Source organism: Homarus americanus, unplaced genomic scaffold, assembly GCF_018991925.1.
Source record: "Homarus americanus isolate GMGI-L3 unplaced genomic scaffold, GMGI_Hamer_2.0 scaffold367, whole genome shotgun sequence".
NCBI lineage: Eukaryota > Metazoa > Arthropoda > Malacostraca > Decapoda > Nephropidae > Homarus > Homarus americanus.
In genome coordinates, this window is record NW_024743709.1 from 17,033,094 (window position 1) to 17,060,740 (window position 27,647).

Sequence of the window (27,647 nt, forward strand, 5' to 3'; positions counted from 1 at the left end):
ATGGTCAGGGTGCAATGGACTTTTGCCAAGTAACCAATTAGTGATGGACTACTAATAGAGAGGAAGCCTAACAGAATGATGCATCAAAATCTCAAGGGTCAGTCGGATTTACTTGATATTTCATGAATTTTCTTCACTTGAATAATGCTTTGGGGCGTCAGTGCTAACTGGACAAGATTATTATTGATCATGGTGTGTGAGTGTTAAGAGAAAAATGGTGACGCAAGTTCTGAGGAACACCCAAAATGCTTTAAATTGCATAAAAAGCTGTACAGCAGACCCTCTATATGCCAGAATTCACCTTTTTTGGACTCTGAGATGTTCCAGCATCAATCCAGAAGGTTTGTGCATTTGTAGGTGTGGTTGAACATCTGTGCATGGATGTTGCACAGCACATGTCTCAGTCTGAGACCTGCCTTCATACCTATTGTATCAGTGCACTGCACCTCGCTACCTACACTCATTTACGTGAACTTTTTGTGTAGAGTACGTATTGTCTTTAACAAGGATACTTAAGGGTGTTAAGAAATGGGTAAAATTATACAGAATACTGAAGTACTGTACATATTTTAAGAACTAGGAAAAATTAAAAAATTGCTCATGAATAGAACAACACTTGTTCACTGATTTTTTTTGTTTTATGGGCATTAGCCCAGCCAGGCACAGGTAATGACCCACATCAGGGCCTGGGGGGTGAAAATATAATAATAAATAATAATAATTATTATAATAATAATAATAATAATAATAATAATAATAATAATAATAATAATAATAATAATAATAATAATAATCATAATTATAATAATAATAATAATAATAATGATAAGAATAATAATATCTATTATTATTATTATAACAATTAATAAAATTAATAGCAAATTAATAAAAAAATAATAATAAAAATAATAACCATAAATAAATACAAAATTGAAAAAAATAAATTCAAGAGTGAGAAATTATATACTGTACATTATATATGTTGTGTTGTCCAAGTAAGAGAAACAATTGAGACCCTGCAATTGTGTGTAAATGAGGCAGAAAGTCAGATCAGCAACCTGGGACTTGGTCACAATTTTCGTGATGCCATATGGCAGCAGGGTCTACCATTAGACAACACATTATGCTTCCAATATCTTCCCAGGCAGTAGTGCCTCTCTGTTTGGTAGCTGCCTATCTACCTACTATACTTTATAGTGGTGTAATCAGATTTGCTGTAGGCCTAACAAGAGCTAAGACACTACGAATATAAAGAGGCTGGAGGTGGAGGAGGGATTGGGGGTTGTTGCATTCATCAGGTTTATTTACTGATTCAATATCATATTCTCATATAATTAACCTCTTAAGGTGTATGAATCATCATAATTAATATAACACCTTTAAAAATAGAGAAATATAATATATACAGTAAAACCTTGATAAATCGGACTAATCAGACCCCTACCTGAAAAATATGAAAGTCCGAAAACAGCGAATATATAGCGGGGAGGGAGGGGGACTGATGACATTGCTTATCTAAACTGTTTAAAGAAAATCAGTTGTTGTTATGTTATTACTGCATTTCAACAACTTGGGTCTTTAAGTGTATAACGAGGTTATTAAAAGAATATTACATCAACAATAAAAAAAATATGAAACAGAACTCTCTGGGTTGAAAATCAGACATATTATATGTCTTTTGTCAACAATTGTTGTCACAGAGATGAGTGTTATTTACTGTAAAGTGTTATATGTAAGTAACCACAGAATTTGTCTTATGAATAAAGAGAAAACTGTATACTGTACAGTACTATAAAGATAAAAATAAGAACAAATAAGTGTAGGAGTATATTGTATGAGAGCAGCTGGCAGAGGGGAGGGTAGGGAGGGGGTAGCATGGGTGGGTGGCTCCCTCCCCCTCTCTTTCCCCCAAGATTCCCTTAACATTTCTTTATGCAATTTCACCACAATTCTCATATAATTTTGGATCATTTGGTGCCACGTTGATAAAATATTATCCTAAAAGAATCAGCTTTACTGAAAAAAGAATCCCACACTGAACAGAGTCAACACCATGAGTCATTTGTTAACAAAGAGCAAACAGCTATCAGCTTACCACAATGTCTTTCTTCAACACTTTGTAAATTAGTACAGTACAGTCGTGCATTTATCACCACTTAATAAATACTGTTGCAGTGTATTTATCACCACTAAATAAATACTATTGCAGTGTATTTATCACCACTTAATAAATACTGTTGCAGTGTATTTATCACCACTAAATAAATACTATTGCAGTGTATTTATCACCACTTAATGAATACTGTTGCAGTGTATTTATCACCACAAAATAAATACTAGTGCAGTGTATTTATCACCACTTAATAAATACTGTTGCAGTGTATTTATCATCACTTAATAAATACTATTGTAGTGTATTTATCATCACTAAATAAATACTATTGTAGTATACAGTATGATGCATTTGCTTATACCCTGGTTTTTCATTAATCAGTTGTCTAAGTGCTTTATATATACAGGGGTCCCTCGGTTAACGAACGGTTCGATTAACGAAATCTTTACGACAAACACGTTTTGGCGTGCGCATCAGCTGATGGGCTAGTCCGCCAATACAGTACAGGCATCCCCCGCGTTACGGAAGGGTTCCATTCCTGGAAAATTGACTGTATCGCGAAATTCCGTAACGCGAAGCCTATTTTCCCATTGACTTCCATTATAAAACTGGAGATGCGTTCCTACGGAATTTTTTTTGGCCCCCAAAACTTAATTCAAGCACTTTTATGAATGAAAATAAACATTTATAAACACATATAATACAGTACATTAAATAATTTATGATATGCATGTGCTGTAATATGAAGATAAATGCAGTTGGAATAAATAAAAATATTGTACTGTACTCATCACAAAAGATGTTGACTGCTGCGTGAGGATAGGTGGTGCAAAGGGAGTTATTGGGAGGGAGAGAGAGGGGCACTGCTCTTCTGCCCTGCCCTGTACAACATCAACTGCTGTCGGCTTTTCTCTGACGGTGAATAGCTCATCCAATGTTGTTTGACGTTTACGGCGCACCTTCTCCTTGTACAGCTTAGTGTAGGAACTGTGAGCATTGTTAACTGCTTTTGCAATCTTGATGTTCCTTTCACGGTTGGGGTCGTTATCCTGTATTAGTGCAAACCCTTTAGACATATCCTTTGTTGTCAACTGAAGTGGGGTGGGTGGAGATTCTACATCCTCTTCTTGTCCTGCAACTCGCTCTTGTTCCAATATCATCAGATCTTCATTAGTCAAATCTTCTCTATGGGACTCTAGCAACTCAACCACATCATTTTCTATGACTTCTCCAAAGCCTACAGTGTTTGCAAGTGTCACAATGTCTTGTTGAACTTGCTGTAAACTTTCATCTTGTGAAAAAACCTTGAAATTCATGGACACACTCTGGCCATATGTTTTTCCATGAACCATTCATAGCTGAGGTTTTCACTTCATCCCATGACTCGGCTATATTATCCATAGCATCCAGGATGTTGAACCTTTTCCAGAAGTCCCTAATTGTATGTTTATCCTCCCCATCAACTGCTTTTATGAGCTGCAAAAAAGTTTTCCTAAGATAATATGCCTTAAAGTTAGCTACCACACCTTGATCCATTGGCTGCAGCAAGGAGGGTTGTGTTCTTGGGGATGTACTCCACTCTCACATTAACAGAAAGATCATTTAAATTGACTAGGTGGCTTGGTGCATTGTCTAAGAGGAGCAATGCTTTATTAGATATGTTACGCCTGGCATTATATCTTTCTACAGCAGGGCAAAAAAAAGTTAGTGAACCAGTCTTGGAAAAGGGTCATAGTCATCCAAGCCTTCTTATTGGAAAGCCAAATCACAGGAAGATTAGACTTGGCATAGCCCTTGAAAGCCCTTGGATTTTCTGAGTGATACACAAGTAGGGGCAATAATTTCATGTCACCTGAAGCATTTCCTCCAACAAGAAGTGTTAGACAATCTTTGGATGCTTTAAAGCCTGGTGCTGATTTTTCTTCAGTGGAAATAAAAGTTCTAGCAGGCATGCACTTCCAGAAAAGCCCAGTTTCATCAACATTGTACACTTGTTCTGGTGTGTAACCTCCTTCAGAAATAATTTTCTTCAGCTCAGCAGGATATTTCTTAGCAGAATCTGTATCAGCACTGGCAGTTTCACAGCTCATTTTGATGTTGTGTAAATTAAGGCACTTCTTAAACCTTTCAAACCAGCCTTTACTAGCCAGAAAAGGTTTAACCTCAGAAGATGCACCTTCCTCTTCCTGCAAATCATTATATAAACTGATGGCTTTCTGTTGAATAACCATAGTGTTTAGTGGCACATTGTGTTTAGTCTGATCTTCAATCCAGACACTCAGGAGTCGTTCCATAGTTAGCATCACATCACTTCGATGAAAATACAAGGTTCGAGCAGTTAATGGAGTAGCAGCTTGAGCACTTGACCTAATTTTGTCCTTATTATTCCGGATTGTTCCCACTGTTGAAGTAGCAAGACCTAATGTTTTTGCAATCTGGCTAAGTTTTTCTCCAGCATCAAACCTTCTTAAAACGTCAAGTTTAATATCCAATGTAATGCCTTTGCAGCTTCTTTTTGCACTACTGCGGTCACTTCCACTTGATGGCCTCTTTCCAGTGGTCCCTCGGTTAACGAACACAATTCGTTCCAGAAGGTCGTTTGTTAACCGAAACCATTGTTTCAATGGGATATTGGGTAATTGGTTCCAGCTCACAGAAAAATACAGTACAGTTGTACCCCACTTAACGCGGTCAATTGAACCCAGAGGGTCCCGTGTTAAGTGAAATCCGCGTTAAGTGAACAACAGAACATATGGGATTAATTCCAATAGAAACCGGCCCGACCCCCAAACTCCACTTTTTGAAGGCACATACCTATGTTGTAGTAAAAATAACATCTTAATTTTATGATGGTACATGCACACAATTAATACTTAAGAGAAATAGAGAAATACAGTCGCCAAGTTAATGTCCATTCAAATAATGGACTCAACTCCCTCCCCCTCTCACACTACACTGCTCTTGGGGGAAAACCACTAAATTTTAATAAATAATACCTCAAACTAAAGTTAGGATAATACAATTGACATTGCTGGATTCCTTGTAAGACCAGGAATATTTTGAATATAAATGTCATATATTTTGGACAAAAGATAACATAGTTACCTAGAGAACAATTTTTATCTAAAAATTGTATGTTTAATGCAAAATATATGTTGTTTATATTCAAAATGATCACCAAATTATAAGAATTCCAGCAATGTAAATTATATTCTGACCGGGTAATTTGTATGAATTTTATGAGCTAAAACAAATATCTTCAGTTAATAAAAAAAAAAAAAATCTTCTTCAACACTATCTGTCAATCAAAGTACCCCACCTTGCCTCCCCCCCTCTTCCAACCGCGCGGTCAGTCCCAACCCTCCCCCCACCCCCCACCAATCCTCCCTTCCAGAGTTTATAACATTTAGTATTAAATAATACCTCAGATTAAAGTTAGGATAATATAATTGACATTGCTGGATTCCTTGTAAGACCAGGAATATTTTGAATATAAATGTCATATATTTTGGACAAAAGATAACATAGTTACCTAGAGAACAATTTTTATCTAAAAATTGTATGTTTAATGCAAAATATATGTTGTTTATATTCAAAATGATCACCAAATTATAAGAATTCCAGCAATGTAAATTATATTCTGACCGGGTAATTTGTATGAATTTTATGAGCTAAAACAAATATCTTCAGTTAATAAAAAAAAAAATAATTCTTCACAGGGTAACAGATGGTCGGTTGGTCCCTCCCTCCCCCCCACCCCCCACCAACCGTCCCAAGGAGATGTGTGGGATAACCACTAAATTTTAATAAATAATACCTCAAACTAAAGTTAGGATAATATAATTGACATTGCTGGATTCCTTGTAAGACCAGGAATATTTTGAATATAAATGTCATATATTTTGGACAAAAGATAACATAGTTACCTAGAGAAATATTTTTATCTAAAAATTGTATGTTTAATGCAAAATATATGTTGTTTATATTCAAAATGATCACCAAATTATAAGAATTCCAGCAATGTAAATTATATTCTGGCCGGGTAATTTGTATGAATTTTATGAGCTAAAACAGGCAGTCAGGCAGGGTGGCGGGTGGGGCAAATCTAAAAATAGCATCCGAGCCGGACACTCACCGCGTAGCTGTGGAAAAAACCCGCGTTAAGTGAAAGTTCAGCTTTGGCAAGGCACCGCGTATATGCGAAAAGGCGTTAAGTGAAAGCGCGTTAAGCGGGGTAAAACTGTATATACAAAGTAAAGCCAGAATATAATTTACAATGCTGGAATTCTTATAAGATAGTGATTAATTTGAATATAAACAAGCTAAAATTTGCATGAGACATACAAATTTTAGATCTAATTTAAGAATTTTATTAGGGAGAGCAAAAATTTTATCTTTTGTGCAAAATGTATGACGTTTATATTCAAATTATTCCCTGTCTTGCAAAGATTTTAGTAATGCAAATTATATTATCCTAACTTTAGTCTGAGGTATTATTTATTTCTAAACCTGTAAACCTAGTCTTTTTCCCCAAACGATTCTCAGGAAGGTGGGGGGTATGGGGGTAAGGAGGGAGGGAGGGAGGCACGGGTGACAGTGACATGTTTGACAGTTGGTGCCTGTGGTGTGAAGTATTTAATTGTTAATTTATGTCCTTTAGATTGAGTTTTTGTTTTTTGCTTATAAAATTTAATAGAAGTGACTGGGGTGAATTTAATTTACATTGCTGGAATTTTTATAAGATAGTGATTAGTTTAAATGTAAACATAGAAGAGATCACTGAATTGGCTGAGTACCTCCTCAGCTTATCAGCTGATGTTCAAAACAAAATGTGATTTTCGTAAGGATTTCGTTAATTGATTTTTTTTTGTTAACCGAATTGAAGATTCTTATGGAAGGTAATTCGTTAACCTAAACAAATTAGGAATTATGGTGAGATTGCATAAAGATGACTTAAAGTAGTCCTGGGAGAGGTAGCCACTCACCTGCATTACCTGCTGCTCCCACATGTGTACATTCACCTCCCAGTTTCTTTCTCATTCATAAGGCACATGAGCACATTGAAATTACTTTTTTGCAAATTCTGTGTTTACCAGTACAGTACAGTACAGTACGTACTTACATATAACACTTTACTGTACAAAACAGCGATAACAGTGAAAACAGTTGTTGACAAGCAGACTTATGTCTGATTTTCTTGAAGCAGTCCAGAGAAGTAGCCTCCCCCCCCTTTGATTTGCCTTTTCTGGACCGGGGTCTGCCACAATTAGCGCAGTGTATCGAGGTATAACTACACAGGTTGTACCTCTCTAGTCCGGCAACCTCGGGACCTAACCGGTGCCGGACCATGGAAATTCACCCTTTTCCTGGATAGAGTGACTTGTGCTTATGCTTGGAAGCACTAGCACCACTTTCTCTGCTTCATGGTCTCTTTGAAGACATATTGAAGGGTTAAATGTCGTACAGTAGCTTCTCAAATTTCGCGAGTTTTTAATTCGACGTTTTTTATTTGAACACACCAAAAAACAAAACAATTTAAAATTTTGACAGCGGAAACTCGAATTTCGACGTGTTTGAACGGCCCACCAACGTTCAGACGACGTGCACAATCATGTAAACAGCGTCATTTCTCTTATGTACAAAAGATTCATTATTGTTTATTACTGAATGTCTTTTTGATTGAATTAATGTTTATGTGTGCAAAATGGGCAATACAATTCATTAATAATCCGTAGAATATTAAAACACACAAGGAAATGAGACAGCATTGTTTTCGTTGATTGCAAAACCAGTGACTGACTGGTTCTACATATAAAACTGAAGAAAATAAGATCCTGGTTGTAGCTGTAGTAAAATTAATATGGTTGTTTTAAGTAATGTTATTTAATGTTAATAAATGGAACAATAGAAGTAGCTAACGATAATGGTAAAGCAAAAAAGGGAGATCACGTATGTAAGTGCGCACATGTGAAAACATATCGTCATTACTCTATATAAGAATATGAAAGCAACACTAATTTACCGTTCATATATATTTTAATTAATGTTTCTGAATTTTTTTTATTTAATTAATATTTGTGTGTGCAAAATGAACAATACAATTCAGTCCGCCAATACATTAATCGGTTCTAGGGCTTAAATTCCTTACTATTTTAGTAAATATCAAGAAGTTTATACTATTCAATAATTTTAAAAGTTTAATATTAACTTTTTTAGTCATTTTAACAATTATTGAACATAATTGAAGGTAAAGAAACTAGTTTCTGGCGTGCCATCCAGCCTGTTAACACACCAGACAGGCGTTAGTCTCTCTGTTTTCAGTGGAGGTAACATCTTGCTTGAGACTCTCTTCAACTAAACGCTTTTTTTCTGTGTTTCCAAGCAAATTATTGGTCATTTTGAAATATATTTTACATATTGACAATATATAATGCAGTGCAGTGTTGATTTAAAGAAAATAATCTTGAAATACACCAAGAGCACTAAAATTTTATGGGTGAAATGGTGCCATGGGGTGACTTCTCTTCCACCCCAATGCCTTTTCTTCTTCCTTCTCCTCCACCCCCATTCTAATTCCCATCATCATCATCATCATCCAGGAGCCTTCTACGTACACACCTCAAAGTAAGCGTACTTTTCTACCGTTTTTGTTGAATTTAGGCAATTTTCGGTGAGCTGGAACCAATTACCCAAAAACCCATTGAAACAATGGTTTCGGTTAACGAGCAACCTGCTGGAACGGATTGTGCTCGTTAACCGAGGGACCACTGTATTAGCATATCAATACAATATAGTTTAAATAAAAGTTTTCATTTCATTCCTGGAAAAACTATTATGAAATTTCAGCAATCTATATTAAGTAATACTGTATTCAATATGTTCTAAGAAAACTCACAGGAGAGCAGCTAGGTCGAAGTTTCCTTCAAATACAGCTGAAAAAGCCCATTTGGTTACAACCTTCTCCAGTATTTCTTCATTATAGCTCAAACGACACTTGGTTATGGCTAGTGCTTCCCGGTAGTGCCGATGCTCCAGCAGAATATTAACAGCTTGTTCAACCTTCCGAAAAACAATGAAGAAAATATCAAACAAAAAACCAGACTTGTTATACATGACTAGGTGCAATATGTAAATCCTCCATTAAACATAAGTTAGTCTCATCAGCTGTCACATATTATGACTTCCAACATACACTGACCTTATCCTTAAATTTAATAACCCTAAGTTAGATTGATGTTGACACAACTGGCACATGTGTTTATGTATGGTCATATGTAGGATGTATATTGCTTTTGTAATCTAAGAAAGTCTGTGTGCATTTCATTTAAGTCATTCATGGAGAATAAGCTTATTTGCTTAGATATGCTGATATGAGTTAAGCTAAAGTTATTATTATTTTTTACACTTTTACAACTCCTTTTTTGTTACTGAGTTAAGAAGCCAGAACTAAGAAGAACAAAGGTTCCCTCATTTGCTGTTATTTGTCCTTTCAGTAAGTTTATTGCACTGACATAAATTATGATTTACCTTACTGATGTTTACTAGATATGATACACCGGTGATAACATCCCCTTCATCCACGAGTTGTTCTGCATAGGCCTCACATGCCAACTCCCACAACCTAAGACCATAATAATACTATTAATGTGTTTTTAAAGAGAGCAATGAGCAATGACAAGGTAGAATGCAGACAGTAACCCCTTAGGGATAATGGGTCTCTCTGTGCTAAAAGAATCATCTGACATCTGTCAAATAAAATATTAGAAATTATATCCAGCAATGAAGGAGCAAAACAAAATTTGGAAAGAGGTGTTAGGTTTGTTTGATGACTGAAGAGTCAATGATAAAGAGGCAAGAGAACTGAGCAAAAGAAAAGTGGATAAGAATTTTAGTAAGAGGAAGACTACTGTAGTAACTTTTTTTTTTTATTATTATCCTAAAAGGAGATAAAGACAAGACTAAAGGTAAGTGCCAGAAAGGAATGTAAATGTACAGTTAATAAAAAATAATATATTTTTATAAAATATATAATCTTATTTTTATTATTAAATATATACTGTACCCTGTCTTTAATGGGGATACTGTACAGTGGTGTAATGAGATTTGATATAGGCCTAACAAGGGCTACAAGATGACACTTGAGGTATAAACATGCTTGAGGTGGGGGGAGGGGACTGACCGATGCAATGATCACAAGTTTTTTTATTTGTTCATTGTTATACATTATTCTCGTATGATCACCCTATTATGGTGTATGTTTCATCATAAATAATATAATACACAGAATTAAGTAATATAAAAAAATACAATATATACTTTGACTTCAAATAAAATGACAATCGGAATCAGAAGCGAATTTCTTCCCTTTCGGTAGTGGTGGTGGTGGGGGGGGACTATTTCGTTGCTGCGTTCACGATTGTTTTTGATTTATTCATTATATTCTCGTATGACCAGCCTCTTATGGTGTATGTTTCATCATTAATAATATAAAATATTAAATAACAGAAAAACATATGCCAGGTGTGTGTGACATGACAATGTATGTAATAAGTTATTTCTGTAAACTGTATATCTTCAGCCTTCTGGCTGTTAAATTTTTCAATAAACCATTAATTATTATTATTATAGACCTCAAGCTTCCTAGCATCCCACATCAGTGACCATCACTACCCTAGAAAACCCCCATCCGCCACCACCCTCCCGCTCCCCTGCACTTCACTACAGTGACCATCGCTACCTCACACTACACGCACCCACCACCACCCTGTCTCCCCCGCACCCTGTTCCTCTTTCCCCTCCCGAGATCACACACTAATTAACATGGACGTACAGTATATGTTTATATTTTTGTTTCTGACCTTATGATAATCATATACAGCTAGACCCCGACTTACGACTGCTTCGACTTACGACCGTCGGGACTTACGACCGCCGCAGTTGTGACCATTTTTTTTTTTTCTCTCTCTTTCCAAATGACACACGCATTTTCTATACCGAAACATTTCCAGTTAATGTAGTCTCCATGTATAATTAGAAAATTATGGGGGCCCCATATGCATTCAGCTGACTAAATTAAAGGTAAGTGCTCAGTTACACTGTATTCATTCCTCATTATTTATTACTTTCACTGTACTGTATCCATTCCTCATTATTTATTACTTTTACTGTACTGCATTTCATTGTAGATTTTTTATTAAAAATTTTTTTTTTTTTTTTATATCTATGTCGGACTTACGACCTGGATTTGGGTCCCTAACCCCGTCGTAAGTCGGGGTCTAGCTGTATTTTATTTAATTTTTTTGCACATTCTGTATGAGCAATTGTGTGCATGTAACAGATTAAAAGAAATTGAATAAAAATACATACATCTACTCAAAATTATGAGTTGAAAAAAAGCAACAATACAACTCAAAGGTTGGCCTAGTAAGGGTGAAGCTGGCCTTACGTAGGAATATGAAACCTGTGGCTAGCCTGCCTGGTTTGAAATATTACTGTAGGGTATAATAATGTATCATAATTTTTTATTTGCGAATAAGTAGTGTATGCTTAACGAATAATGAATAGGGGTGTTAAAATATCAAACGCAGATAAGCAGGGCTGCGGTTATCAGGGTTGTGAATACAGGTGCTCCTCTACTTAAGAACGTTCAACTTACAAACTTTCAGAGATACAAACATCATCACTGAGGGGGGTTACCTGCCAGAACAGGTGTTTAATGTGGATGAGACTGGATTATTTTAAAGAAAATTCCAGAAAGAACAAACATTACCTAAGAGGAGAAGAGTGAGCCAGGTTTTAAGGCTGTCTTAAAGGGTATAGCTGTACTAAATATCCATAATCTTTTAATTTTTTACAATATGTTTGGTATCTACAAGAGTAAAGTTGGACTTACAAACAAGCTTCAGGAACGTAACTCGTTCGTAAGTAGAGGAGCACCTGTAGTATGGTATTCCTGTACAGTAAAACCTTGATAATTCAGCATGTATGGGGCTCTGTCTTTGCCGTATTATCACATATACAACACTTACCAGCACTGCAGGTAAAGAATGAAGTATTGTAGTAGGTGAGAGGCATGGCAGGTGACATAGGTAATGAAGGAGAAATGCAACATAAACAGTAAAGTGCAGCACTTATGTATACAACTGTAATTTGGTCACTAATACAAAAGAAAGAAATGTTAACAAAAGTAATTGTTTTCTCTACATATAATTCATGTCTGAGTATGTAAATAAGCACGTAGCTTATATCACTAAGGATATTATAGTCCACCCTAGTAAAACCGTTTGCTTTATTACAGAGCAAATGAGTAAAAATTAAAATACAGGTAGTCCCTGACTTACGACCACATGGACTTAAGTCCATTGGTACTTACCACCTGCTCTGACCGTACGTCCGTCAGGCCATACGACAGCGACTGTCGTGACCAAAAATATTTTCAAATGACGCGCGCATTTTCTATACCGAAACGTTTCCGTCCCGGGCGAGAGGGTGGCGTGTCTCGGGTCGCCTCGTCGGTACACTCACTCAGTGGAGAGCTTAGTTGGTATTTGGCTATCGTATTTTATACTGATCGCGCTGTGAACTTTCGTTATTATCGTATTTAATTGACTTTATAATGACTGGAAAGCGTAAAAGTGAGAGTGCTGGTGGTGTTCCAAAGAAAAGGAGACAGGCAATTACCTAGGTTTCTCACACTCGACTATATCCACTATTCTGAAGGACAAGGAACGTATTTGTGAAGTAGTGAATGGAACAACACCTATAAAGGGAACTATAATATCAAAGAGAAGACAAGGTCCTATTCAGGATATGGAAAAATTATTGGTGATATGGATAGAAGACCAGATACAGAAGCATGTACCCTTTAGCCTTCTAACCATACAGGCTAAAGCAAGAAGCCTGTTTCAAAGCCTGAAGGAGCAGGCAGGAGATGAATGTGATCAAACCTTTACAGGAAGTCATGGGTGGTTTGATAGATTTAAAAAACGCTACAGTCTACACAATGTTAAGGTGAGTGGAGAGACAGCTAGTGCCGATGTTGGTGCTGCCGAAACTTTTAAGGAGGAGTTAGATGATGTGATTGTGGAAGGGAATTATTTGCCTGAGCAAATATTCAATGTGGATGAGACTGGATTATTGTGGAAGCGCATGCCTGAGCGGACATACATCCACAAAGAGGCGAAAACAATGCCCGGATTCAAGGCATTCAAGGACAGAATTACACTTCTCTTGGGGGGGAATGTTGCTGGTTTCAAGCTAAGGCCCTTCATGATCTATCATTCAGAGAACACCAGGGCTTTTAAACATGTCAGCAAGCACACACTGCCAGTGTTTTATCGCAGTAATAAGAGAGCCTGGATGACCCTAGTACTGTTTGAGGATTGGTTTATGACTTGTTTCATTCCACGAGCCAAGGAGTATTTTCTGCAACAACAGATTCCATTCAAGATTTTACTGATTTTGGATAATGCTCCAGGACACCCACCACACCTGGACGACATGCACCCTGATGTTAAGGTAGTGTACATTCCACCTAACACTACCTCTAACATCCAACCCATGGATCAAGGTGCTATTGCTGCCTTTAAAGCGTATTATTTACGCACGACCTTCGCTCAGGCTGTTGCTGCTACTGAAGGTGAGAAAACGCTCAGAAAGTTTTGGAAGGAGTACAACATTTTGTCATGTATAAAGAACATTAGTGCAGCATGGGATCAGGTTACAAAACATTGCATGAATGGAATATGGAAGAAAATCCTGAAAGATATGTGTTCAAAGGATTTAATGAAAATGAAGTTATTTCGGATATTAGTAACAAGATAGTGGAGTTAGGTAAACAGCTGGAGTTAGAAATTGATAATGAAGATGTTGGACAGTTGGTTGAAAGTGTAGCAGAAGAGCTCAGTAACAAGGATCTTATTGAACTAGATGCACAGAAAATTGCAGAGGAAGAAGAGAGACAAAATGTAGAAGAAGAACCTGCACCCCCCAAAAAGTTTTCAGTGAAACAAATGGCAGAGGCAATTGCTACAATTAATAAAGCAATGCAAATGTTTGATGGCATGGATCAAAATTATGAGCGTTATGCCAAAGTTGACAGAATGATCCAAGATGCACTTGCTTGCTACAGAGAAATTTATAATGAAAAGAAAAAGCAAACTGTGCAGTCTAAATTGGACATCTATTTCAAGAAGTCCCCCAGTGCTGTCTCCTCACGCCCCACCAGTGCTGCCTCTTCACTCCCTCAAGATGATCCAATACCTTCAACCAGCAAGTTTCCACAGCACATAAACCTGTCTGAAGAAAGCGACATTGATGACCCACCCAGCCCTGTCTCCTCTTCTGCTTCTTCCAAATAATATAGTCTCCATGTATCCTGTAAATAGAAAATTATGGGGGGCCCTGTGTGCATTCAGCTGACTACATTTAAGGTAAGTACTCAGTCACATTGTATCCATTCCTCATTATTTATTGCTTTTACTGTACTGTATCCATTCCTCATCATTTATTACATTTAGTGTACTGTATTTCATTGTAGATTTAATAAAAAAAAAAAAAAAATTTTTTTTTTTTTTTTTGAAATTCTTTTATTTTTATTTTTCATCTATGTCGGACTTACGACCATGTCGGACTTACGACCTGGATTTGGGTCCCTAACCCCGTCGTAAGTCGGGGAGCACCTACTCTAATGTAGCTTAGAAATACAGAAAATATAATATAAAACTATAAAATGAGAAAAATGAGAATAGGTGTGTGTAATAATAATAATAATAATAATTAACGGTTTATTGAAAGAGCTTGGCAGCCAGAAGGCTGTGTGTGTGTGTGTGTGTGTGTGTGTGTGTGTGTGTGTGTGTGTGTGAGGTGATTATATGTGAAGGCAGTGAGCTGTATTGCCTGGCTGACTCACCCGCCTCCCTCCCTTCCATGTGACGTCAAGGCAGACACGCACACACAAATGTCTCAGTCAGCTGGTTGACTGCCTGGCTGAACTGTGGCTATTGTATTTTATGATATACTATGTATCAATTTTATTGTTTATCACAGCAATTTTTTTTAAAAAGCGATTATAGCGCTACTGGTGTCAGACAACACGAATAAATTACTTCAGTTGCTTTTGGATTGTTGGACTAAATTAGAATTTTTACCAAAGGGGACAAAGTTGGGATACCTGGAAGATTCAGATAGTTGGAATAAAGATAAAATGAATTGCACTGTAAATTAAATAAAGCCAATGACAGTGGATTTACCATAATAGTGGAGACATTCTGCATACAGTGGCTGGCCTGATATGAATGGGTGAGGTTGTTGGGTGTTAATGGGTTTATACAACAGGAACCAAATTTTACCAGGGAGTGCTGAATATTAATTCTGGTGCCCTTGATACTCTGTGGTACAATGTGTAGTACTTTATACCCAAAATATTGGGGTGCTACAGCTCCCTCCCTTCCCACGTCCATGTACTGGGTAGAGTGAGCCAGCACGCATCCGACCACAACAACAATAAATACCAGACTGACCAAGCATGGAGCGCAGCGAGTGTTACCCACGCGGCCAAATATGCCAAGATTTTCCCAGATAATTTTATATAACTCGGCATTTCCTGAGTTATACGTGGCGAATTATGAGATATCGAATGCCGAGTTATCAAGGGCTTACTGTACTTATAAAAACACTTTACAGCACATTGCATCATATGGACAGAGGGGCAGTATTCTGCTGTTTACACATGATGGCTGCAAGTTTGAATACGTGAAATATCACTTTATAACTTTTAGCTTTTACTTTTACCTTTATCCTCTTCACCACTGATCGGTTCTTTAATTGCTTGGGTGGTCAGTCACCTCTCTCTTATGCACTGTTGGCAAGTGCTGGGCAAGCACTGGCTCCTGAATACATCTGAACCTGCTCCAGTGTTGGTCAAGTCTGGTCTTGAAAGAGCTCACAGTCAGTGCCGTCACAACACTCTCTGGCAGATTGTTCCAAGAGTTCACAACTCTCACTCCGAAAGTTTGCCCTCACAGTTTTCTGGACTTGTGGCTTCTTCAACCTTGAGCATCTCCCAGCTCAAGGTATGGGCACTCGACTGAATAGTGTCCTCTGAGATGCTTATACACCTCAAATTAGGTCACCCCTTGCCTGTCTGCAGTATAAGCTAGGCAGTTGCAGGCAGCGCTGATGGCTCTCCTTTGAACATTTTCAATTAACTGACAGTCCATAGCATATCTTGGGGACCAGAAGGGGTAAATACTCAAAAACACTTTACAGTCACTTTGCAGGTGAATATTATTGCACAATGGTGAGCATGAGTGTGTGAAACGGATAGCAAGATACAATTTTTAAATCTCTAGTGCAGAGTACTTTCCAGCTTGCCTGCAGAGAAAAAAATTATGACTTTACTGTGCTGCTCATTGGCCATTTACCATTTAGCCAATTGGATATGGATTACCATGAGAGAAGAGGCCTATAGTAATGATGCACCAAAATCTCAGTCAATAGAAATTACCTGATTTATGATTATTTTCTTTTCTTAACTGACGCATTTTAGTCAGTGCCAATTGAACGAGATTATTATTGACTTTAATTCATGACATGATGCACAAGAGTGTTCATGTCTTCCCAGTTGGGTAAATACATGAAAAGAAAGTAAGTATGGTTGACTGTGGAACGAAATTCAAACATGATGACATAATTGAAAGTGAGTTATTTATTATAAGAGATGATGATATGCTGTTAGTTGAGCATGAGGGAGGGTGAAAGATAATGGTAGTATATACTGTATTTAAGATGCTTGTAGGAGGATAATTTTAAAAGTAAGTACAGTACTGAAAATAGTACAGTAATGGTATTCGAAAGGAAATGACAATGTAAGTGTAATGTCACTATCAAAGGAAAAGACATAGAGGTGGTGAATCAACATCACCATCATTACTATTTTACAGCCTTGTGTGGGCTAGGTGAATTCAAGTACAGGTACTTGGAAATACTGTAAGTATTATACAAAGGGTGAAAAAGAAAAGAAAAAAAGAGTAAATGAGCAATATAAGGAAGAACAGGTGGGGCCCTGAGGGCATTAATGAATATGAAGTGTACAGTGTGCCAAGAGACCATACAGAAATGTGCAATACTCCAACTTTTTCATGTAGATGTTAAACTCAGAGTGTTTCAGAGTATGGATAAATCAAATTAGAAAGAAATTAGAGACGAATAAACTAAGAAATTATGGGGATCAGATAATTGTTAGAGTAAGGAGTAAGATGCAAGAAGATTGTGCGATGTCAGAAAGTCTTTTGAGATGACTATGCACTAAGCTGGCATGGGCAAATAAATTACAAGTTTAGTTTAAAATATTTATGACAACATGGGTGAAGGCATGATGGTGAGATGAAGACCAAGAAAGAGACAGGGCAAAATATTTAGGTAAATTACCATACCCAGTTTTTTACCTTTTAATGCAACACCCTACGATCTCACCATTCTTGTTCTGTACTAGAGTAGTGCTCTCTTTCTTAATTTACCTACAATACTGAAGCAAGTAATTTCACATCTTTAAAGAACACTTGTTGATACAGGTTTCTAGTAAATTTACTTGGAATCACATAAATGTTTTATGAAGAAGATACAATTACTTAAGTTCTTCAAGGCACTTTCTATTCTCTTAGGTAATCATCAACTAATCAACATTAGTGGACGTAATAAGTAATTGTTTAGGGTTCTAGTAATAAATAACTTTTTACTCTTGAGGAAATAATTAGTTTTATATTGTTCCAGAACTACCCATGATTTTGAAAATATTCCAAGTTATCCATAATGCATAAGTTATAAGTTGTCTAAACAATGTAAAACTAGAATTTTTTACCAAAGCAAACATTATTTGATAAACAAGGGTGTGAATTAATGAAATGTTATTCTTGAACTAGGCAGTGTAAATTTTCCTGGAAGTGTTGGGTCACATGACTTCAAATGGCTTCATCCAACCAATTAATTATATGCTTCATCTCTTTTCTCTGAATCTTCCAAACTCTCTCTCTCATACATACACCTATGTACATTCATAAAAAAAAATAACAGTAGCATTAATGTGAACTAACTTCATTGAAACCTGTGGTGCAGATGCCACCAAAAAGGGGTTAAGCTTCTTATGTCTGGCAGCAGAGCGAATGTGATCATCCAGAGATCCTCTCCAGCAGTGCATCTGTCCAGCTTGCATTATGTTACCAAGTCCATTATGATTATCAACTGAAGAAAAATACAAAACACTTTTTTATACAGTGAATAAAAACTTAATCATATCATTAAAACATTATCAGATATATCAATGCAGAAACTGGTTGTTAAGTGTCTACTACAGTATGGATTTTAACTATTGTAATACTAATACCTCCCCCTCACAAGGTGTAGGGCCAAATGGATTAAGTTCTTCTACCACACTGTCTGCTGGAATTGTCCAAAGACCCTATTCAGTGTATCCTGGAATTGAATATGGGCATGCTAGCATGCTAACCACTACACTATCAAAATTTTATTCCTTACTATGATATTATGCAATTTCACCATAATTCCCATATTATTTAGGTTCATTTGATACCGGATTAATAAAACATTTTCATTAAGTAATTAATGAAAAAAAAAAAAAACACTCAACCCCAGAAGAGTTATTGTGTGGTATTAAATTCCTGGTTATCTGTTTACTTAGTTTGGTCACAGCCAGCCCACCACCTGCTATTGTGATATTGTTGTACAGGCGTAACCGACAGATGATTATGTGAAAGGAAGGAGCTGTTTATCTAAATATACAGCTACATTTTGTAAAATAACCACAGTATGTATTACTGCATTTTTTGTGTATTATGTATAATGTTTAGTGTTTATTAACCCTTTGAGGCCCTGAGGGTTAATCCATCGTCATCAAAGGGTTAAGCCATCGTCGAAAGGTTAATCCATCATCCTCATAGGGTTAAACCATCGCCATTAAAAGGTTAATCCATCGTCATCAAAGGTTAATCCATCGTCATCAAAGGGTTAAACCATCGTCACCAAAAGGTTAAGCCATCGTCGAAGGGTTAATCCATCGTCCTCATAGGGTTAAACCATCGCCATTAAAGGGTTAATCCATCGTCATCAAAGGGGTAATCCATCGTCCTCATAGGGTTAAACCATCGCCATTAAAGGGTTAATCCATCATCATCAAAGGGGTAATCCATCGTCCTCATAGGGTTAAACCATCGGCATTAAAGGGTTAATCCATCGTCATCAAAGGGGTAATCCATTGTCCTCAGAGGGTTAAACCATCGTCAAAGGGTTAATCCACTGTCCTCATAGGGTTAAACCATCGTTGAAGGGTTAACCCATCGTCATCAAAGGGTTAAAGCAGTTTTGGAACAGTCTACAATTCACAATTTGATAATTCACCATGTCTTCTGGTACCTAACCCATGAATTATTGAGACTCCACTGTATCCACTTTCTAAGAGAATGATAATTTACCAATCTCACAGATCTTGATTCATTACACTTGTGTCCCATCCAGCCCTACTTAAGAAGGGAAAGCCCAAACCCTACTATTTTATAATATACTGTATTCCTTTTAGCCCCTACTTTAAAATTAAATGAGAAGCCTGAAATTTACTACAGTATAAAAAGTAGAAACTGAAAAAAGAAGAAGGTAGTTTGAGATAAATTACTTTCAGTAGCCATAAGACAATCCATTTGGTGAGGGTTTCCATACAAGTTGAGAGCATAGGCAAAGTCCTCTGGGCTGGCCATTTCAGATTCCTTTTCTAATAAGAAACTATATTTTTCTGATGTTTCCACTATGTTGGGAAGAACATTCCCCCCATCTCCTTCCACAGCATCACTAAAACAGAAATGGAAATGATTGATTGAGAAACTATTGTACTACAGAAATAAAAAATCCTTCACATGAGTTCTCAAAGCATCACACCAAAAGATACCATTCTATCAATAAAGAGTTAAAAGGATATCCTTTCTCTTTAATTTTCTTCAAAATGAGAACAAACATGTTTCACTCATTATTTTGATACAAGTCTGTCAAAGTAAGATTTGGTTCTGTCTGCCTTCCTAGATCATAAATATTGAACTGATAGCATGACCTTCAACAGATCTCTTTATATTCCATTGCAGCCTTAAAGAATGAAGTGAGTTTGAGAAATTGCCTTAATGGTTAGAGAGCACTAGAAATTTACTTTTTTACCAAAAAGCCATACTTTACCAAGTAGTTTGTAAGGAGTGTGGATTGGGAGATTCTAAAGGCATGAAGGAGCTATAGATCTTTTACTATCACTTGACTCATAATTACTTTCTTTCAAATGGAATTAAAAAAAAATTAAGTAGCTTGAGCCAAGGAAGCTCTCTATATGAATCCCCCTTTTATCCTTCCCTCCACAAAAGGGAAACTTCACAAGATCAATCCTTTCTTTTATTTCTGTTCTTTATTATGGATATTTTCATTCTAATGAGTACTAAATGATTATAATTATATTATAAACTTACCTTTCCTCTCCTAAATCCTCTTCCAAATCTTCCTCTTCTTGTTCTTGATCTGCCTTTACCTTGTGCAAGTCTGATTTTACTCCTTTGGTCTGAGCAAGGAGATTGAGGATAGAAATCTGGTGGAAACTCTTCTTGCGTGAACACACACTGTGTAGTTTTGGGAAGAATGATTTGGACACTACTTTCTTGCTACTTGCACTAGAAGTAATTACACTAATCTCTGGGCCACTGCTATTACCAGTACTTGCTGCTTTTTCTGTTTTATTCGGAAAAGGATAAAATGTGTCATTCACAATACTCAAAGGGAATAGAATAAAGTACAGTACACAGTATTTCACTCATGATATTGGAGAGGAATATGCCATTACGATACTGAAGAAGAGGGTGAGCATATATAACTCAAATTCATTCAAACAGACTAAAAAATCTTGATCAGAGGCTCTCTAGTTCCTTAAAGTGGAAAGTAAAACAAGAAAGAGCCTGTTATGTTCTCATTTTAGGCTGTATAACATCATTACTTTTTAAATATCAAAATATATTTTAGTATATACTTCACATGTGGGATAGTAGGAGGAAGGGAAAGATCAAATAGGAGATAGAAGGTTGGGGTGATGGACACAGTAGTCTACAAGTGAGTGGGATGGACATAGATTATAGCAGAGCATCACATCAAAGTGGTGGTTTGTGTGATACTATTGCTGTAAGACAAAATGGATGAAAGTAATTATGAGTGATTTTTGCTCTTGGTTATGGCCTCCCTGTCACAGAGTAAGTGAGGGCTTGTAAGTGACCCCCCAAAGAAGTATGACATACTTTCACCCTTTGTGGATTCTTCTTGTGACTTTTCAGTTTCCTTTTCAGTAGCTCCTGCAACCTCTGTCTCCTTCACTTTTCTGGGGCGATATTCCTTTAGGGTTGCTGTCAGAAGACAAAGAAAACATTCCAATACTGTACATCAGAGTCTTTATCCTTTGTTTCTTCTTAAATAAATTATTATCTGTCTGCTAGTTAATGAGAATTTTCACCCACCCATTCATTATAGCATACCCCACTGGGTGGGGTATGCTATAATGAATCTAATTGGTTCTAGAACCTTGTTCGTTATAGCATTCGTTCGTTATAGGATTAATCCGTTCCAGGCCCCCAAATACAACCACTTAACACTGAAAAATATAATATAAAATTGTAAAAATTGTAAAAAAGTGCATAAATATGCATCTAAACTACTGAAATAAAGAATATCATTAATACTTGTGTCAAAAAACAATAAACTAGTATAAAAAAAAAAAAAATACTGTTCGTTGTAGGAGTTTCGTTCGTTATAGCATTCTCAATTTTATAGGTAAAACCGTTCATTATAGGAATATTCGTAGTAGAATCCGTTCGTTATAGCATACCCCACTGTATATACAGTGAACCCTCACTTTACGCGGTCAATTGAACCCACGGCGGCCCGGGTAAAGTGAACAGCATAACATATGGGATTTATTGAAATAGAGACCGGGCTGACCCCCAAACTCCACTTTTTCAGACACAATACCTACGTTGTAGTAAAAACAACTTCTTAATTTTATGATGGTATGCACACACAATTAATAATTATGAGAAATATCAATAATATTAGGTTTTTTAACACTTACATTAGTAGAAAAGATGGCTAGGCACACGGGGATGGGGGGTTGGTTCCGAGGCAGAGGGCAGATTATTGGCCCTCACCTGTATCACTTGTATCAATTGTATCACTATCCACCACAGAGGCTTGCAGGGCCTCTTTGTCAAACTCCTCAAAGTCCATAAAAGTCCTTATCCTCACTTTCATTATCACTATCACTGACTTGGGCCGGCTGTGGTGGGTGGCGGGTGAAGAACTCGGTAATGTTTTGATGACTGGGCGGCCTTGTGCGCACCCTGCTCGCGCCGCTCTCCGCGTAAAAGGGGTACACACACCGTGGAAAGTGAGCATTCCGTGTTCAGCAGGGTACCGCGTAAACGTGGAAACGCGTAAAGTGGGACCACGTAAAGCGAGGGTTGACTGTATATATATATATATATATATATATATGTACATATACACTCTTACTCTTAAATCACTACTGTAATGTGATACAGGTGATTAATTTTTATCTCTTGTGCAAAATATATGACGTTTACATTCATATTATTCGCTGTCTTGCAAGGATTCCAGCAATGCAAATTATATTCTAACTTTAGTCTGAGATATTATATAAGATAAAAACTGTAAGCCTAAAACCCTGGCTGGGCAGATGGGGGAGAGAGGGAGGGAGGGAACATTGGGGGGGTGATATGCTTGACAGTTGGCGCCAAAGGTCTAATGTGTGTTTATTTATCAGTCCTTAAGAGTGACTAAGCTTTTCCATTATAAAATGCCACTGAAATGACCGGGGAGAATATAATTTACATTGCTGGAATTCCTGTAAGATAGTGATTAATTTGAATATAAACAAGCTATAATTTGCACTTGACATAACAATTTTAGTACCATAATCATTTAGTACATGTACAATACAGGTTTGCACTTATGTCATTTATTTCTTTTACGTTTCTTTTATTATGGTGTGTACATGTAAATGAATAAAAATAAATGAAGAAATTTATGTAAATCTACTCAAAAATACAGTTGAAAAACTTTACATTACTAAAATATACTAAATTAATGTACTAAAACTTTTATCTCTTGTGCAAAATATATGCTGTTTATATTCTAATTATTCACTGTCTTGCAAGGATTCCAGCAATGTAAATTATATTCTCCTAACTTTAGTCTGTGATATTACTGTATATAATATAAAAACTTAAACCCTACTGTATAACCACCAAACCCTGGCTGAGGTGACAGTACCATGTTTGACAGTTGGCTGAGGTCTAGTAAAATATTTATGTCCTTTAGATTGAGATTTTTGTTGTAAATGCTTTCACCTTACAAGGATGTAAGTTTAAAAAAAAAAAAAAAAAAAAATAGTTTTTGTTTTTTTTGCTTACAAAATGTCATAGAAGTGACTAGGGAGAACATAATTTACATTGCTGGAAATTCTTATAAGATAGTGATTAATTTGAATGTAAACATGCTATAATTTGCACTAAACAAAAATTTTAGTAATCATTTTGTACATTATTCTGATTACATGTAAAGTTCAGCTTTGCCCTTAGGACAGTGTGTGCATGTAAATGAGTTTCAATAAATGAATAAAGTTACATAATCGAGCCAAAAATATTAGTTGAAAAACTTTATGCAAACAGAGCTTGGATGGCTAAATTTTAGAATGACCAATAATTTTAATATAGAAAATGCAAAAATATTTAAGAACACAACCTTCTTGATATTTACTCCACTGGAAACGAATGTAAACATAGAACAGATTACTGTATTGGCGGACTAGCCGATCAGCTGATGCTCACAACAAAACGTGTTTGTCGTAAGGATTTCGTTAATCCGAAGTTTTGTTCGTTAACCGAATTGAAGATCCTTATGGGAGCTAATTCGTTAACCGAAATTTCGTTAATTGAACCGTTCGTTAACCGAGGGACCACTGTATTCAAATTATTTGCTGTCTTGCAAGGATTCTAGCTATGCAATTTATATTCTGCTCGATGATTACACCTGTCAGTACAGGTATTGTCAAAGCATTATCCAGCATTGTAATCTCTCCGCCAGTCCCCAATCTCCTCCTCAAGGAATGACAAATACCCCGACACACCCCTCGGCTCTCCCTCCTGCCCACTAGCGAATGCTTCAAAATCATACTTCTGAGTTTGAGGGTTCAGACCTCAGGGAGAGAGAGGATTGGCAATGCTAAATGGTAAACCAATGAGTGGAGCCAACTGTACCTCATTATTATTCCTCATGGCTAAATACAGTACACTCAAGCAGAGCACTAGTGGCCAACACAGTTAAAATGGTCACTGCCAAATTGACCTGTGAATTTTACAAATTTCAACACTAAATACTGTTATATCTCTGTTAACCGGAACAATTGGTGCAGAGTGCTTACGGGAATGAGAGATTTCAGGGTAATGACACGACTCTCAAAGCCAGAAAAAATCCCTCATCCCTGGAATTTTCCGGGTAACGGAAAAATATTCTCGGAAGTTCCAGAAATTGTGCATTACACCATCTTTTGAGCCCGGAAAAATATCCCCTAACTCTGGAGAACATTTCTCGGAATTTACGGATAATGAGCCTAATTTTCATCTCTCAAACCCGGAAAAAACTCCCCCATCCGTAATTTTCCAGAGAATGTGCCCCTCGGAAAATCATTCCCAAAGTTGGAATTTTCCAGAAAATTCCGGCTTTGGGAATAATTTTCTGGGAAAATTTAAATTCCGTCTCTCTTTCTCTCTCAAAAAAAAAAAAATCATAATAATAAATAAATAAATAAATAAATTTGGAAATACTCACCAGTACTTTCACCAGGAGTTTTACATGTCAGCTGAGATGGCCGCCAGACATGTACAAAGTTCTCCTCAGCAAAACTGTACAGAAGGTCAGAATCAGCCGGGCTAAATTCAACACGGAAGACTCTGGTAAGGTGTCCACCATAGTTGACCATTGGTTCTCCTACAAAAGTGAACAACTGTAGTTATATAAAAAAAGAGTTTCTGCAGACATATTACCTGGTACTTAATGGTAATATTTCTAAAGGCTTCAAAGTTATCTTACAAAAAGTGCCTGATATCTTTAAATAAACATCTGCAATCCTGTTAAAATTCACCAAGCAGCAGCTGTATGTTTTGGCAGGTGCTGATCAGTGGCCTATTCCTTGTGTTATCATGTCTACCGGTGATAAACCAATCAAGGGAAGAATTCAAATATTATTTATATCTTTTTTAGCAAACATTAAAACCTCACCTAACAATAATAACAATAATTACTTCAGTTTTGAGAAGACAGCCAAGGTTGATCACAATAATTGCACAAGTACTGAAAGCAATGTGAAAAAAAATAAAAAAATAAAAAAATAAATAATAATAATAATAATATAATACTGTAAGAATACTAATATTTATTCAGTAAAATTGTCATATAACTTTTCACACACTAGCTCCACCACCTCTGCCCATTGGTGAGTACTAATGCAAACTTAATAGTTATATATCTATACACTATTATCTATAGAAATGGCAATGATTTTCTGTACGTATATGTAATGTTTTTCATGGGGCAAAGGGAGGCTTAGGAACACAACGCCTGTATTTTATCTATTTCTTATGGGGAAAATTGATCCGCTTAATGTTGTTTTGTACTTATTCTCTATAAGACTGCTTCTATAAAAGATCCTTAAACAAAATTTTCCCAAGTTAAATGACACAGCAATACCCACCTACTTCTCACTCTACTCCCTCCCTCTATCACTCACCCCACCACTACCACTCTCTCCTCCACCTTCCACCTCTCATACCCTCTGTACTGTAATTATTTAAGTAAATAAGAACAAGAATAAGAAGATAAGATAAGGGATAAGGTAAGAGAAATCATGTAAAGAAATGGAAAAAAAATACAAATAAAGAGAAAGAAATAATGAGTAATTAAAGAATAAATATAAAATAGAGATAAGAAACATAAAAATACAATTTTCCTCTTCTCTCATACACTCTAGGTTACAAGGGAAGGAAGACAGGCAGTCTGGGGGGGACTTACGCATCAACCCCCACCTTTTCACTGTACTGATGTAATAGGCCCCTGTCTCATCAACAGAACATATTATATAAATGGGTCAATACATCTGATATTACATCCAGATTCACCACCCTGTAACTTTCCACTGGCTATGAGGTGACATGTTCAATGCACGTGATAAGGTGTGCCCACGGGAAGCTGCGTCATACTATGCTGAGTAAAGGCATAAGTAGCCGGCTCTCTGGCCACCTGAAGCGAGCAGTAGTTTGATATCCTTGACTAGAGGAAGACGTTATTTGAGAGCCGCAGTAGATGGCTCTGTCTTCCCTCGAGGGGGAACGACGTACCCATACCGTTCTCCCTCGATGGGTCACTACTCATGAGTCGCTCACATCAACTTATATCGTAAGGACGTGACCTAACGTTTATAATACATAAACGCCGTCCCTTTCTCATTCACTCCTAAACAGTGGAACTTACGGTCGATCTATCACTCAGGAATTATATACATACAACCCTTTTATAATAAAAACAAAGGAACTACCGTTTGGGTTTCGTTACTTAAAACCCAAATATAAATATATGTGAACGGCCTGGTTAATTGCACAAGCAGCCGATTCACTAACACCCTCCCCCCACCACACCATGCCTCTACCATTCTCTCCACCTTCGACCTCCTATACCCTCCGTAATTGTTTAAGTACGTAAGAACAAGAATAAGAGGCAAGGTAAAAGAAATCATTTAAAGAAAAAAAATAAAAATAAAAAGAGAAAGAAATGAAGAGTAATTAAAGAATAAACAGAAAATAAAGATCAGAAAGAAATATTATGTATTGGGTTATGTGGGAAAAAAAGTAAATTTTTCCTCATTCTCTCATGTTAGTGACCTGACCTGATGTAATGTCAGGTCACCCATTGTTTATAAACTCTTCTCTCATTTGTGGTGGAGGCGGGGTGAGGAATTAGTGGTCTCGCATTATTGACTTTCTGATGCATTGTTAGGTCACCCATTGTCGGGGTGGGGGATTAGTGGGTCTCATGACCGGAAGAGGTTTCTTTGAGCTTGATGTTTCACTTATTGGTGAGATAAACCAGTTATGATAAGAGACTAATCTACTTTACCTGTTTTAGTGTCCCATAGCTGAACAGTGTGATCATACGAAGCTGTGGCAAGAACCCCAAGTTCGTGTGGTGACCATGCCAACCAAACCACACGTGATTCATGACCACACAACTCTTGGCTTGCCTGAGTAATAGTACTGCCAATTTCCCCATCTGTTAAACAAATAATAATTGTGTGATTAAATAAGCCATAATAATATATACATAAAAAAGTCCCACAACATATAAGTTGGGATTGAAAAATTCTGTACCTGTATAGTAATTA

General features: G+C 36.7%; 1 protein-coding gene across 1 annotated transcript in view; it reads right to left on the reverse strand.

The window, feature by feature from the left end:
• LOC121877245 (gem-associated protein 5-like) overlaps nt 1-27,647 on the reverse strand; it is a gene marked incomplete at its 3' end in the record, with an annotated part of 94,779 nt that overhangs the window by 18,330 nt on the left and 48,802 nt on the right. Inside the window, 8 exon segments of the mRNA XM_042382891.1 lie at nt 9,009-9,172; nt 9,641-9,734; nt 18,205-18,352; nt 19,797-19,969; nt 20,626-20,881; nt 21,439-21,543; nt 25,043-25,201; nt 27,383-27,535. Of these exon segments, the coding sequence (XP_042238825.1) occupies nt 9,009-9,172; nt 9,641-9,734; nt 18,205-18,352; nt 19,797-19,969; nt 20,626-20,881; nt 21,439-21,543; nt 25,043-25,201; nt 27,383-27,535 (1,252 nt within the window).